Source organism: Pinus tabuliformis, chromosome 3_1 (assembly GCF_031772625.1).
Source record: "Pinus tabuliformis cultivar Carrire ecotype Pingquan chromosome 3_1, CPIR1, whole genome shotgun sequence".
In the NCBI taxonomy this organism is placed as follows: Eukaryota; Viridiplantae; Streptophyta; class Pinopsida; order Pinales; family Pinaceae; genus Pinus; species Pinus tabuliformis.
Genome location: NC_142301.1, coordinates 799,357,113 through 799,369,784, shown reverse-complemented (window position 1 = coordinate 799,369,784; position 12,672 = coordinate 799,357,113). Strand labels below are relative to the sequence as shown.

At 37.9% G+C, this 12,672-nt stretch overlaps 1 protein-coding gene across 1 annotated transcript in view; it reads left to right on the top strand.

Annotated features, from left to right (window-relative positions):
• LOC149189861 (ATPase GET3B-like) overlaps window positions 1-8,093 on the top strand; it is a 235,447-nt gene extending 227,354 nt beyond the window's left edge. The window contains exon 11 of the mRNA XM_089411961.1: window positions 7,541-8,093. Within this exon, the coding sequence (XP_089268087.1) occupies window positions 7,541-7,678 (138 nt within the window). The 3' untranslated portion in view covers window positions 7,679-8,093. The remainder of the gene's footprint in view (window positions 1-7,540) is intronic.
• The last annotated feature ends 4,579 nt before the right edge of the window (window positions 8,094-12,672 follow it).

The window sequence follows — 12,672 nt, the reverse complement described above, 5'->3', positions numbered from 1 at the left end:
AGGGGTTCAGAAGAGGAAGAAGAAGGACATCTCCAAGGTCAAGTGCTTCAATTGTGGGGAGCTGGGACATTATGCATCTCAGTGCCCCAGGAAGAAAGGTAAGGGAGAAGCTTCCGACTCAAAGGCAGCTCCAACAAAGGTGGAGAAGGATGTCGAGACTGATGATGATTGTGCCATGAGTGCTCATGCACCTCTAGAGAAGAGGTGGGGTGACATCGAGTTGTAGTCAGGAGGACTACATGCAGGGGCAAGATCCTTGAGGTGCCCAAACTCTTGGATCACATCCGACTACGAAAGCCCTTAACGTCAATAGCATGATGATAGGTGTCGGTTGGAACAAAGTGTGGTGGAGCGGCAAGGCAGTGCTAGAGTGCAAAACTCTGTAGCAGCGCAGTGGAGGCTGCAATAGTGCGAGATGCACAAAGGTGTTTGCAACAAAACAATGGCAGCAGAGGGAGCACAGGATAGAAGCAGAGGTAGCTTCAGGTCACGAGGCTTCCAGACTGATCGAGATGTTAGTATTTGGGTGAAGTCAGTTACTTACTTCTTGGTAACTGAGTTGCAGTGCAACAGTTAGTAGTGGCAGTGCTATGGGCAACATGATGCAGCATGTTAAGAGGGAGCTGCAGTACAGATGTGGCCGTGACAGTGTCATGGGCAGCAGTACAGGAAGCAGCAGTGCAGGGTATGTGAGGCAGCAAACCAAGCATCAACATAGGTACCGATGTGGAAGATTAGTGTGATGATTCTATGGTGAGGCATTACTAGAGCACATTCCTCACTAAGAGGGAGTGTTGATTTTTGGTAGCATCAGATGTGCTCTGGCCATGAAAATTGGTGGAGAGGCTAAGGCACATGAGATCTCCAAGACCCAAAAATCGTTTGGAGAAATTCCACCCAGATGAAGAGATATTAAAATAATTAATATTTTTAATGGGTCCCTAAGTCTAAACTTAGGAAAATTAAAATATTAATGTGTATTAATATAATATGGGTGAGAAAGCTGTAAACAACGAGGATCAAGCTAGATCTAATCTTAGCCGTTGATTAGGGACTTAATCTCTACCGTTGAATTGTCAACAGGAAAAGTATAAGAGGAGGCTTGAGGGTCAGTTGGAGACACACCAAGAGAGATAAAGAATTCGATTTTCTGGGGCAGGGTTTGCTGAGGAAATCGAGTGAGTGATTAGTTGTAGCGAGGAGTAGTTCAACAAGGGATTTCGATCCAAGGCTGGAGGATACATATTAGAGAGGCCTCAAAGTGCTAGAAGAGGTAGCGCAGAGCCTAGGAGGGCTGACGCAGAAGGCTTAAGAGGTAGTTCTAGGTGATTCTATGGGGCAGGCTGGGAGCTGATTAGCTGACGCATAGTCAGAGAGGGTGACACAGTTCGTGAAGGGTGACAGAGTTCGAGAGGAATGCGTGGAGCAACTTTTGCTGTCTAGCACAAGGAACAACCAGAGTCACTGTGGGATTGTTCACCCGATTTCTAATTATCTGGAATATCTGTCTCCAGATAAGGGTACTGCTACCAAGGATATTCTCTGAAGGGCGAGCCATTTCTGACACCCTAGTTGTATTTAAAATTTGCTTAATAATAAAACCCTCATATATGCTGCACTGGTTTTCCCAAATTGGGTTTTTCTGGGGACAAATGTCCAAAAATAACGGTGTCCCTTGTTTTCTTGTTTTTGTTTACTTCAGTGCATGACCTGTATATCTGTGAAGGTTGCATTTGTGTTTACTTCGATATTTATGTATTTAAATAACTTGTTAATGTAAAGAACAAGTAGGAGATAGCAAACCATATTTTGCAGTAGGGGTTTCTGATGTGTTAGATTCAGAAATTTTCACAAAGTCTACTAGCCCAACTTGTGCAAAATTTTGTCCAATGAATTGATACCTGAAATACAAACTTTGGATCAATTTTCTCTGCAAAACACACCAACAATCAGTCTAGAAAAAGTTTAGAAATGAGTATATGGAAGATTAGGGCCAAGAGAAGGAAAGAGAGAGGCCAAAATGAAGGGAGAAGGCCTCAATAGGCCTGTGGCTAGGGTAAAAGGCCTAATAGGCCTTACGGCAAGCCCAAAAGAGGCTGTCATTGGGCTTAGGAGGAGCCAAAAGGCCCACTAGGGGTTGCGGCCTAGGGTTTTGAGGCCCTAAGGCCTGCGACACCCTAGGGAAGGCCTCAAAAGAGGCAGCTGCAAGCCCTTTTAGTGTTGTGGCTTAAGGGAGAGGAGCACTGAGGGCAACAGGAAGGGCTGAGGAGGCCTAACGGTGGAGGAGGGAGGCCACGGAGGGAGATGGAGGGCTAGCGGGGGAGGACGAAGGGCTGAGGAAGGCGAAGGAGAGGGAGGAAAGGCCTCTAGGGCCTGTGACAAGGGTTAGAGGGTAAGCCGAGTGCCTTGGGGCTTACGGCCAACTTGGCCAAAATGCTTGACGCAGAGGATCAGAGAGGTGACATTGGGGGCTTGGAGGAGAAAACAAGGGCTAGGAGCTCTAAAAACCTTGAAACCTTTGCTCAAATTTTTTTTTTATGCTTCAGTACTTCAATATTTTGAAAATTTTTTTGTGGGTAGCCCTCCAGTTTTTTTTAAGAGACTAGATCTTACCCTCAAGGGCCTACATCTAGCTCTTCTTCCACTTGATCCTTTGATCCAACTTGCAAAAATGAAAAATATAACACCCAAACCCCAAATATATACAAAATTATTAAAACCCCATACCCCAATTAGCAAAAATAATTTACAAAATAATTTTACAAACTATACAAGTGTTTTAAGATAATTTTTTTATGGTATTTTTCTTTGATAAATGGCTAAAATGCTTCAGAAACCCCGTGCACACTATAGCCTTAGCGAAGATTTAATTCACCACACACATACTTCGGATCCAAGCAAAATGATCTTTGCCACAGTTTGTGAACTTGAAGACCAAAGATTGAAGTACCCTCAAACATTGTATTATCTCAAAATAATCATATATAAGCACAACATAGGAAGCCTGTAGTCAGTACATACCACAAATCAATGAACAAGTACACCTCGAGTTGCACCCCAAAGTCTTTATTATGGCAGAAAAAATAGTTCCCAGCGGGACAATAGTTTACACAAATGCTTCAACAACAATTTACTAGCCAGAAATCAGATGGCTAGAGACTCAAATGACTCTCTAATTTATAGCTAAATCCTCCAAGTGGAAAAATAACGGCTAGTTTCTTTGATCCTTGTCAAAATAATCTCGGCCATCAAATAATACTTGATCATCTTTTAATCTTAGCCGTTGAAATAATTATTTTTGAGGAAAATTCGAAATTTTCTTTTGATCCTTTTTTTATTAGCTCAAAATTAATTATTTTGAGCTAATTTCCTCAAAAAATTGACTTTGACTTAACCACCAAGGTCCAAGGGTCCAAATTTTCTTGAAATATACAATATTCCCTTGGTGGAGGACCTCTAAAAATTGATTCCTTTAAGACCCACGAATTTTTCCACTTGGAGAATTATTTTTCTTAAGACATTTTAATTTTGACTATAATTAAATAATTTTCTGGCTTTGGGATTTAATTTTATTTTGCCAAAAAATTAATTAATTTACACACGAGGGGATTTAATTATTTTTCCACCCTCTAATACATAAGATTTTACATTTACAACCCTCAAAGGGGGAATACACATTTGGTTAGACCCTCAAGACACATACCCCATCTGCGACACAATATGAGCTAGTAGACCAAGTGATTTGTAATAAAATAATTTAGTCAAATAACTTAAATTATTCTCAAATCACGTTTACATCAGACTAGACTAAAACACTAGGGCTTATGTAAGGCTTTGTCGAAGCATTCCACCCTAGCTTTGGGGTGAGGTTGGAAGGAAAAACTCTGGGAACCATTTGTGTTTAGAAACACACGAGTCAGTGAGACAAAAACCCTCTTAGAATGAAACTTTTCACCAAAATAATAGGCTTACCTAGGTTGTTACATACATTCACAGTCTTACTAGCATCATTTACATTACATAACTTGCAGAATGGGTTTACAATGACATGTAGATTGCTGATGGATGATTTGATCCTTTGAAAAATTTGGTACTTCAACTTCCTTGGAACTTTGGCAAATTGAGTGCAACACATCCATCTAATCCAAACCACTTAATATGCAAATGTTTTCATTTATATAGAAGAGTGCATATAATCAAAGTAGCACTTAGGCAATACATCTCTAAACCAGAAATACACCAACAAAAAGACTCTAGATGGCCTGTAGTATATTAAAAAATTAAAAATAAAAACAAAAATTCATGCTACAACAAATATATACATATCATCAAAATCATTACCTATGTTGGAATCGTCATCATCAATATCATCACCCTCTAGGCATTAAAATAAGATAGAAAAAGCTTAGCATTTCAAATCGAATTTTTGTTTGAGTTATGGGTACATTTTTAATAGAGTTATGATAGAGGAGTTCAGCAATCAATGGCACTAACATCAAGGTACATAGAGGGCTTGGTGCTCTTGATTAAAAGCTAATTCTATACCCTTATACATGACAAAATCCAATGGAAATGTTGCAATGCCCCCCCAATCTTGAAATCTAAAAACTGTTATTTCTGATGGATTTTACATGAGATCTAAAATTCTACTTACTCCATATGAAATCCAATGATGTTGGAGCCACTGTCAAACATCTTGAAACAAAAGTCACATGTGGTTTTGGCTCACTAATCAGTGGCTCTTCACAACTTGACATATACATCATGACATGTGGGCTGTATAAAAAAACACAAATAGGTGAACTATAATAATAAAGGCTGTTGTTACGTGATGTTAACCTGCTTTGATATGTTGTACCCTAGCACGACCAATCTATATTTAGTAACATTGTTGATCCCTAAGGTAACCCACTGTATGACGGGGTACACAACCAATATATATTTTTAGAAGCACTATTGATCCCTGAAGGTGGTAACACAGAGCAAGGTACTGTACCACAATGCAACATGATTGATCAGAATTTATCATCAATGTAGACACAAAACCAATGCGTTCTTATTATCACTCTAATTTAAGGCTAAAACTAAGGATCATGATGATGCAACTAAATGAAATCAATAAGATGGGAATGTAAACTTGGCAAAAACAAAAGTCATTAGTGAACGTTGGTCATTTTCTTCTTGTAAGCAATGAACCAATAACTGTAATATTCCTAAATAGAAACTAACAACAAATACCAAACAATGAACTAGGAACAATAAAATGAATCAAGGCCACAAACACAAACTAAAACACACAATGAACCCAATAGTATAAACTAAGCCATTTTATTAAATTTCCGGGAAAGAGTACATATAGTGAGCTAAAATGATAGAACCTGGGCTTATTGTGTAAGATGAGCAAAACCAAGAAAAGATAGCTTGAGCCCAAGTGTGAAAGTGTCCCTGGAGTGATCTGTGCATTACCCATCATTGTTTTCAAAACCGGCCAGCTCGGAATCGACTTGGCTGAGTTGGTCTGAGCCAGGCCAAAAAAAATTGACTCGGCCTTGGATTCGGTTCGGTCGGCCGGGTTAATACCGAGCCGGTCGAGTTGTCTAACAACTCGGCTGGTTCGGTATTAACTTGGCCAGCTCAGCCGATCCAGCATTAACCCGACCATGTTAGAAAAAGAGGCCGAGGCTACAGATGAATTGCCTGGAATAACTTAAGTATCATCAATCAAAAGATTCAATGTTCTTTCGAAAACTGAATTCACTGTGACATTTTAACATGCAAACGAACTTTCTAATTATTGGCTATTTAAATCACAAATGATAGAATAGGAACCTACAGAATCGGAAAATTCCCATAAATAATTTGCTACCGGCCACTGGCTGGAATGCTGATCTCAGGGCGAATACTCAAAATGCTCTGAAATTTAGCCTCAGACTCCTTTCACCAAAGCCACAAAAACCCATAAATGGTTTGGGCTGAATCCAAATGATGTAGAAGCCCTCTAAAGGGTTGCAAGTGGCTCTCTGGCTGGCTATATGCCCAACTGGAATTTTCCTTGTATACTGCTAAGAAAATTATGAAACTTCAGCTATGGCCTCTCTTCCAAATATCCACAAGGACCCGAAAAGGGTTTGGTCCCACTCCAAGCTGAGAGGAAACCCACAAAAAGGTGCGAGTTGTCCAGTTAGCTGCTGCTATGTTCTGCTGAACGAATTATCTGATGGAATAATTCACAACCTCCTCTACTGAAGAATCCACTTTCCACTAAAAGTCTCCCTCCCGGCATGCCAAAACCATCAGCTCTCTAGCCTCCTAATCAACTCCTCTCTATACCTGCGCAAGCTCTGCTAGAAAGGCCAACACACTGCCAAAAATTAAGTGACTTTGACCCACAAGAATAACTCAGCTCTAGGCCCACGAATTGCCGTCAAAATTCTGCTACCCTGACGAGAGAAAATCCTTGCAAGTATTATCCCCAATCTCCTTCAAACTCCTTTTTCCTCAGGCCCTGTGCAGGCTCTGCCAATAACCTCTGTGCACTGCCAAAATCAAGATAAATTCGGCCCTCAATAGCCCTGCACTTCAGCCTTGCAAATGCATCACAAAATCACCGGCATCAATACGGAAAATCCACTTGCAAAATAGTCGGAACCCTAGCCCACAATAGCTGATCCTCCAATGTGTAAATCAAGCTGCCTTTGCGCCCAAGGAGTGCGCAGAACTGGGTGAACGCCTGCAATAATCTCTATGGAAATTCTGAATTGGATTCCCCAAATTACCTCACTAGGGAGACACTCGAAGTTCTCTGAAATGAGGGTGGAGATTTCCCCTGGAACTCTTATGCTAAACAACACTTCCCTTCTTGTGCTTAAAAACTCTGAGAGAAGATGAAAGGTAAAGTGTAATAATCAAAAGGAGGATTAACAAATGAGTCCTTCCTCCTTTTATAATTTCTTTCCATGCTTCTAGCCTCTTTTTCCTATTATTTTATTGGTGGGAGCCATTTTCCACAAGGAGATTTTTTTGCTGCCATTTTAATAAAATAATAATTTGCCTCCATTCTCCAATAAAATATTATTTTCTGCCTTTCTCCAATAAAATATTATATGTCCATTTTTTAATTAATATTACCAAAATTGGTCAAAACTCCTTAGCAATTTTGCACGCACAAAATTGGGAATAGTAAAGACTGTAGTTGTAAACTCTGCAAGTAAGTTTTGCATATGACAAAAAGCTGTTTGCAAGTTGTGAAGATGTCACAAGGCAATTCTTTGTTTCCAGTTATCAAATTCATCTGCAATGTGGAAATGTTTTATGATATCTACAATATAATTGATGTACATAATACCTGAGAAGAGCAATGCACAGTGAAAATACAGCTATGAATAAAAAGAAAATACAGGCAAATCTTTTTAGTGATTATCAGGTTTATTTTACTCTAAAAAGCCAGAATTTATTTAACTGTCAAGGAAGAACAGATATGAGCGTAGCCTTTATAGAAAACTGATATGGAAATATTAATCTGGATGAGGTTTTGATGCAGGATCAATTAAGAGCTCTTGATATGATCCAGAAGGACCCAAATTTATCAGATCTCGAGTTGTTCCAATCACCATTAGTTGATGTTGAGATCAGGGGTGTCCCAGCACTAAAATTCATGGGTGACATTGTGTGGCGGTAAATGTGATCAAACTGAAATTAAGGAATGAATGGCAGGTCAGAAAGTGCACTATTGCGGTTGTCACTGGGTCAATCCATGATTGCAAGCCAAATATAATAGTTAGACTGGGTGTAAATTGGAAAACATCCCTCTCCTCAAATCAGTTGTTGAGGATCTTTGAAGTTATAGATAGTATTCAATAGAAATGGAAGAGAATCAGAAGAGACGGGAATTGTAAATTTTTTTATTCTTTATCAGGTATGCATGGGATATATAAATGAGCTGTTATGGCTTTCAATCTCGTGTTTTTACGTATCATGTTTAATATGACATTGAATATTGGAAAGCATACACGAGTGGTTTTTGTTCGTTTCTTACTAAAACTGTACTTGAAATTTTCTTCTGGTGTTATTCGAGTGCATTAGTTAAATTGTAAGCCTGATATGTCCTCCAGTGCAACTTCAACTTATCCCAAAACTTGAGAAAAGGACCTGTTCTTCACCTCTTGGATGAAAGTCTTCGCAGTAGAAATCTTGACATCTTATGATATGATATGATAAGATTATTTAATTTGAGAAAATTGTTCTGAAGAAAGTCTTTCACTGAAAAGCTCTCATGATAAAATATAGATTCATTAATCGATGCCCACGAATAACCAATATAGTAGGTCATGGGACTTGAAAGAACATTCCAATAGGGACACACTGTATGACTGCCAAAATCACGTCTAAGCACAAAAAGTTAGAACGTAAAATAAAATGAAGTAAACTACTGTATGAGAAAAGTAACCAAAAGAAAAATTTTATATACAAGAAGATTAATGCTAAACATCCTCAAAAGTAGGTGTAGAATAACAGGGAGAGGAATAGAGTGAAGACGTCCCTGGTGAATCATCAACCATAGAGAATGAACCAATACATTGTTTGGTGATGTCCTCGGGGAAGAGCCCAACTTTGAGAGGGTTGGACTGTGAAATCTTGCCAGGAAATTGGGAGGGATCTGCTGAGACCCTCCTCACAGTCTACGCCACTATAAAGAAACTGGTGATGACAGATGTCTGCTCTGATGTGGGTTTGGAGAGTGCAGGGTAAGCAACTAATTTATGCCGAGAACTAAGATGAGACGTGTTTAGGAACTATACCTCTTCAAAATAACCGTGGGGAGCAAGATCATAATCTCTCTATTTCTTTGATTAGTTTGATGCCACAAATCACTAAGATAACAATATTTGTGCCCACTGCCCATTGGTTTAGTGGTAATTTGGGAGCGTCTACCATGAAGAGACTTGGTTCTGAATCATGTGGACACTTCTTGTCCACCAATTTGAAATTGTGGAAGCACTAGTCAATGCTACTAGGTTTTTTACCAGTCACTCTGAAAGTGTGGAATCCTATGCAATTCCATTGTAACATTGGGTTAATACCCAATGGTGCCAAGCTGCTTTGGTATGTAACTTTTCAAGAAAATAAAACAAAACTTATGCTCATATATTGAATGTTCAAACAAACATGATAAAGCATATTCAAGTTCTTCAATATAACTACAAGAATGGTTTAGCACTATGTGGTGTAGTTTATTGCTACGTGGAACTCTCTGCCCACCCCCATAGTTTTTTGAACAAATTTCAATTCATTCTTACAAAAAATCCTGGTAATGATAGCTTTATTTTGTTGTTCAAAACTGTTTGTACCAAGTGATCTGTAAATTTCAATTTTAGAGAAAATAACTTGGATTATAACTCTTCAAAACATGAACTTTTGGAGAGCTCTGTTAATTCCTATTTGAATTGTCTAAGATTAAAAACAAAACTATCTAGCAGTTTTAGATTCTTGGATAATTGTTGTCACTTTGCCTTGATTCAAAAATTAGTAAGGTATGTTAGAATCTTCTAACTTTAAAGTTGCACATCTCTCCATCTGTCCTCCTCTAATTCACACATGCATTGGTGTATAAATTTGATTCTATCACACATGCACGAGTGGTTTAATGTTAATGATAAGGAGATTAAAAGCTAAAGATCCATCATATACTTGTTTTTGTCTATATACAATTGAATTTCTCAAGGAAGGTCCAAAAAAACTTCGAATCAAGTCACTCTAAATTGGAGATAGAAGTAATGTGTAAAAGGGGAAAAAGTCCAATGACCTACACAGAAGGTACAGGATGTTCATGGTCATATATTGTAAGAGGACCGGGAAGGAAAAATGCATCGACAAGAATCCCAGTGTAAATATAGAATCGAGGAAGCCTAGCAGGAAGACATTGTGAAGGGCATGGGGAAATCAAGGGCAGTGGTTTAGAAAATCAAGGCAAAAGCCAAACTACAATCGAGTGGAAGTTAGGTTTACAAAAATGGAAACTTAATATATAAATGCATTGTTGGATTGTGTTACTCTTGCATTTTTATTGCAATCTGGTATCTGATAAAAAAGACTAGAGGCCTAATACAAGAGGGGGAGATAAAATGTAAATTACATTTAGATTAAAAATTATGTTTTAAAACAAAATAATAAGGCTAGACTCCACTTTCAAAACTGATATTGTTTAGGCAATTTTGATTCAACTTTGTTTATATCCACAATAATACAATGTGGTTGAAACCCTTGTAATGAAGAAATATCTTATTATAATGTTAATAATTAGTTAACTAATTATAAATACAAAATCTTTTTCTTGGATGACCATTGTGATTGATAACTAAAAAGTATGTTTAGGATTGGGATCTCCCATAGACAAACTGTCTAATAGAAGGCAATGGGGAATAAGGAAAGGATGTTGGTATTTTTGCAATGAGAATTTTGCTTGCCCCTTACCATGTCAAAACAATTGCCTTGTCATCATAACTCGACATTCGAGGCAAAGATGTTTGTAATTTACAATTACATGCTACTAGGGGGCATCCATTGGCACTTGTGATATGCTGGAGCTATGTGAATTACATGCATTTCTCATGTTTGTGAGTTCACTTCTAGTTAGAATTTTGTAAATGTCCTTCCCTACTCATGTTGTTTCAGTCCTTTCTTTTATTTATTTATAGTTTTATGCTTGAAATATTTTATTGTTTTATAGTTTTATGTTTGCATTGGAGGAGGTTATCTCTTGTTTTTCTTATTTTCTTTGTGGTCAGCTTTAGCTGCTTAGACTTAAGGATGGATTAATGTCAAAAGTTTAGATTGTAGGAAGGCACCACACATAAATTTGGTGAAGTGGAGTGTTAAAGGAGAGGCATTTCAAATTGTTTATCTGCTAGATTTTTGAGCCAAGACAATAACACACTCTTGATGGAAACTTTTGACACTTGCCAATCTTAATAGGGCCATTGACATACGATCCTCAAAAACACGATTCCCCCTTTTTTTTGTGGTCCCTCAACTTTGCAACATTGGTTGCCAATGCAAATAGGGCCATTGAGATAAAATCCTCAAAAACATGATTTCCACCTTTTTTTGGTAGACCGTCAAGTTTGCAACACTGGTTGCCAATGCCAATAGGGCCATTGAGATAAAATCCTCAAAAACATGTTTCCCACGTTTTTTTGTGTGGACCCTCAAGTTTGCAACATTCGTGGGCGGATTCATTTAATGTATTTTAAGACTTTTTATAAGTTTATATTTTAAATTGTTGAAAATAAATCCTACTAATAAAAACAAAGTAAATAAAATTGGCAATAATTGTTGTGAAATCCATTAGGGAAACACTTGGGTTTCTTATTCATTTGATTTCTCTTTTCCTTGACAATTTCTTGTGATTAGTTATTTCTTTTTCTTTGTTATTATATTATCATCGTCAAGACAATTGCCAAAACTTCAAAGACAACATGGGAACACAAGATGTAGGCGCTAAGCCAGGCAAAACCCCTATGAAGGGAAAAGCCTAGTCAAACACTTCCACTAGTAGATTCAGATCAAATTGAGACAAATAGGACCTAGGACCAAGAACATAGACTCCTTCCATCCACTCAACCAAGTCAACTTCCAAGTCAAACTTCGGTCCATACTTGCACAAGACAACACAATTTTGTTCTTCAATAAAGATCCCGGTTTGCTTTGTGACTTCTAAATCTAATAATATATCTTCAACCCAACAATTTCGTGGTATATATGACATAGTAGGCACATATTTCAATCCTTGATTTATCTTCCATTCCTTCGCTTGTCTTGACTCTTATATTAATGAACTTCACACCTTCTTCTAGATACTATAGATTGCATAGCGAACTTTTGCTTGGTTCCTTTTGTTCTAGCCATAAGATAGGATCTTCTTCTAGTACTTCAGACTTCATATCCTCTTCTTAATTGCAAATTCAGTGTCTTATATGTTTCCTTCAATAGGCCGAAAGCACTGGTGTATATTGTAGTTCAAATCTCCATTATGAGGCCAACTTGTCAACTATTTTGAGGCTAACTTGAAGGATTAGGAAGTCGACTTGGTGGAGGAGGAGAATATACATAAAAATGATTTTTCTTTCTTGACACAAAGATCCCAAGAAGGGTTTAGAATGTAATATTAATGACAATGACTCAAGACAATCCTAAAAGCCTACAATGGAGGCTTGACCTACAATAAGCATGAAACCCGTGCAAAAAATCATAAATTTTCCTTTTATTTTTTCTTTTGACATTATATTATGACTCAAATACTATTATGAAGACCGACACTAGCAACACTCCCTCTTTTATATATACATATATATAAGGATGAACTCAAAATGATATGTTCTACGAAGAGTCACAACACACACAGTGCTACATATTAGATATTGTATCTAATAGGTTGGGACTAAGGTGTATTCCAAGCTTTAGCTACTATAGGTATGATCAGGCTTCATCTCTAACACCAACCCAGGGATCTAGGTATCTTATCCAAGGTCGGAGCTCCACAAGATCAACTATACCTTCCCAACTTTAGGATCTAGACATCATCATAGGCTAGTCAAATGTCCTCTCAAGCATCTTGTCGCCCCAAGATGCTTCATCTCTCCCTATTAACTAAATTAGATATATCGATTAGTCCAA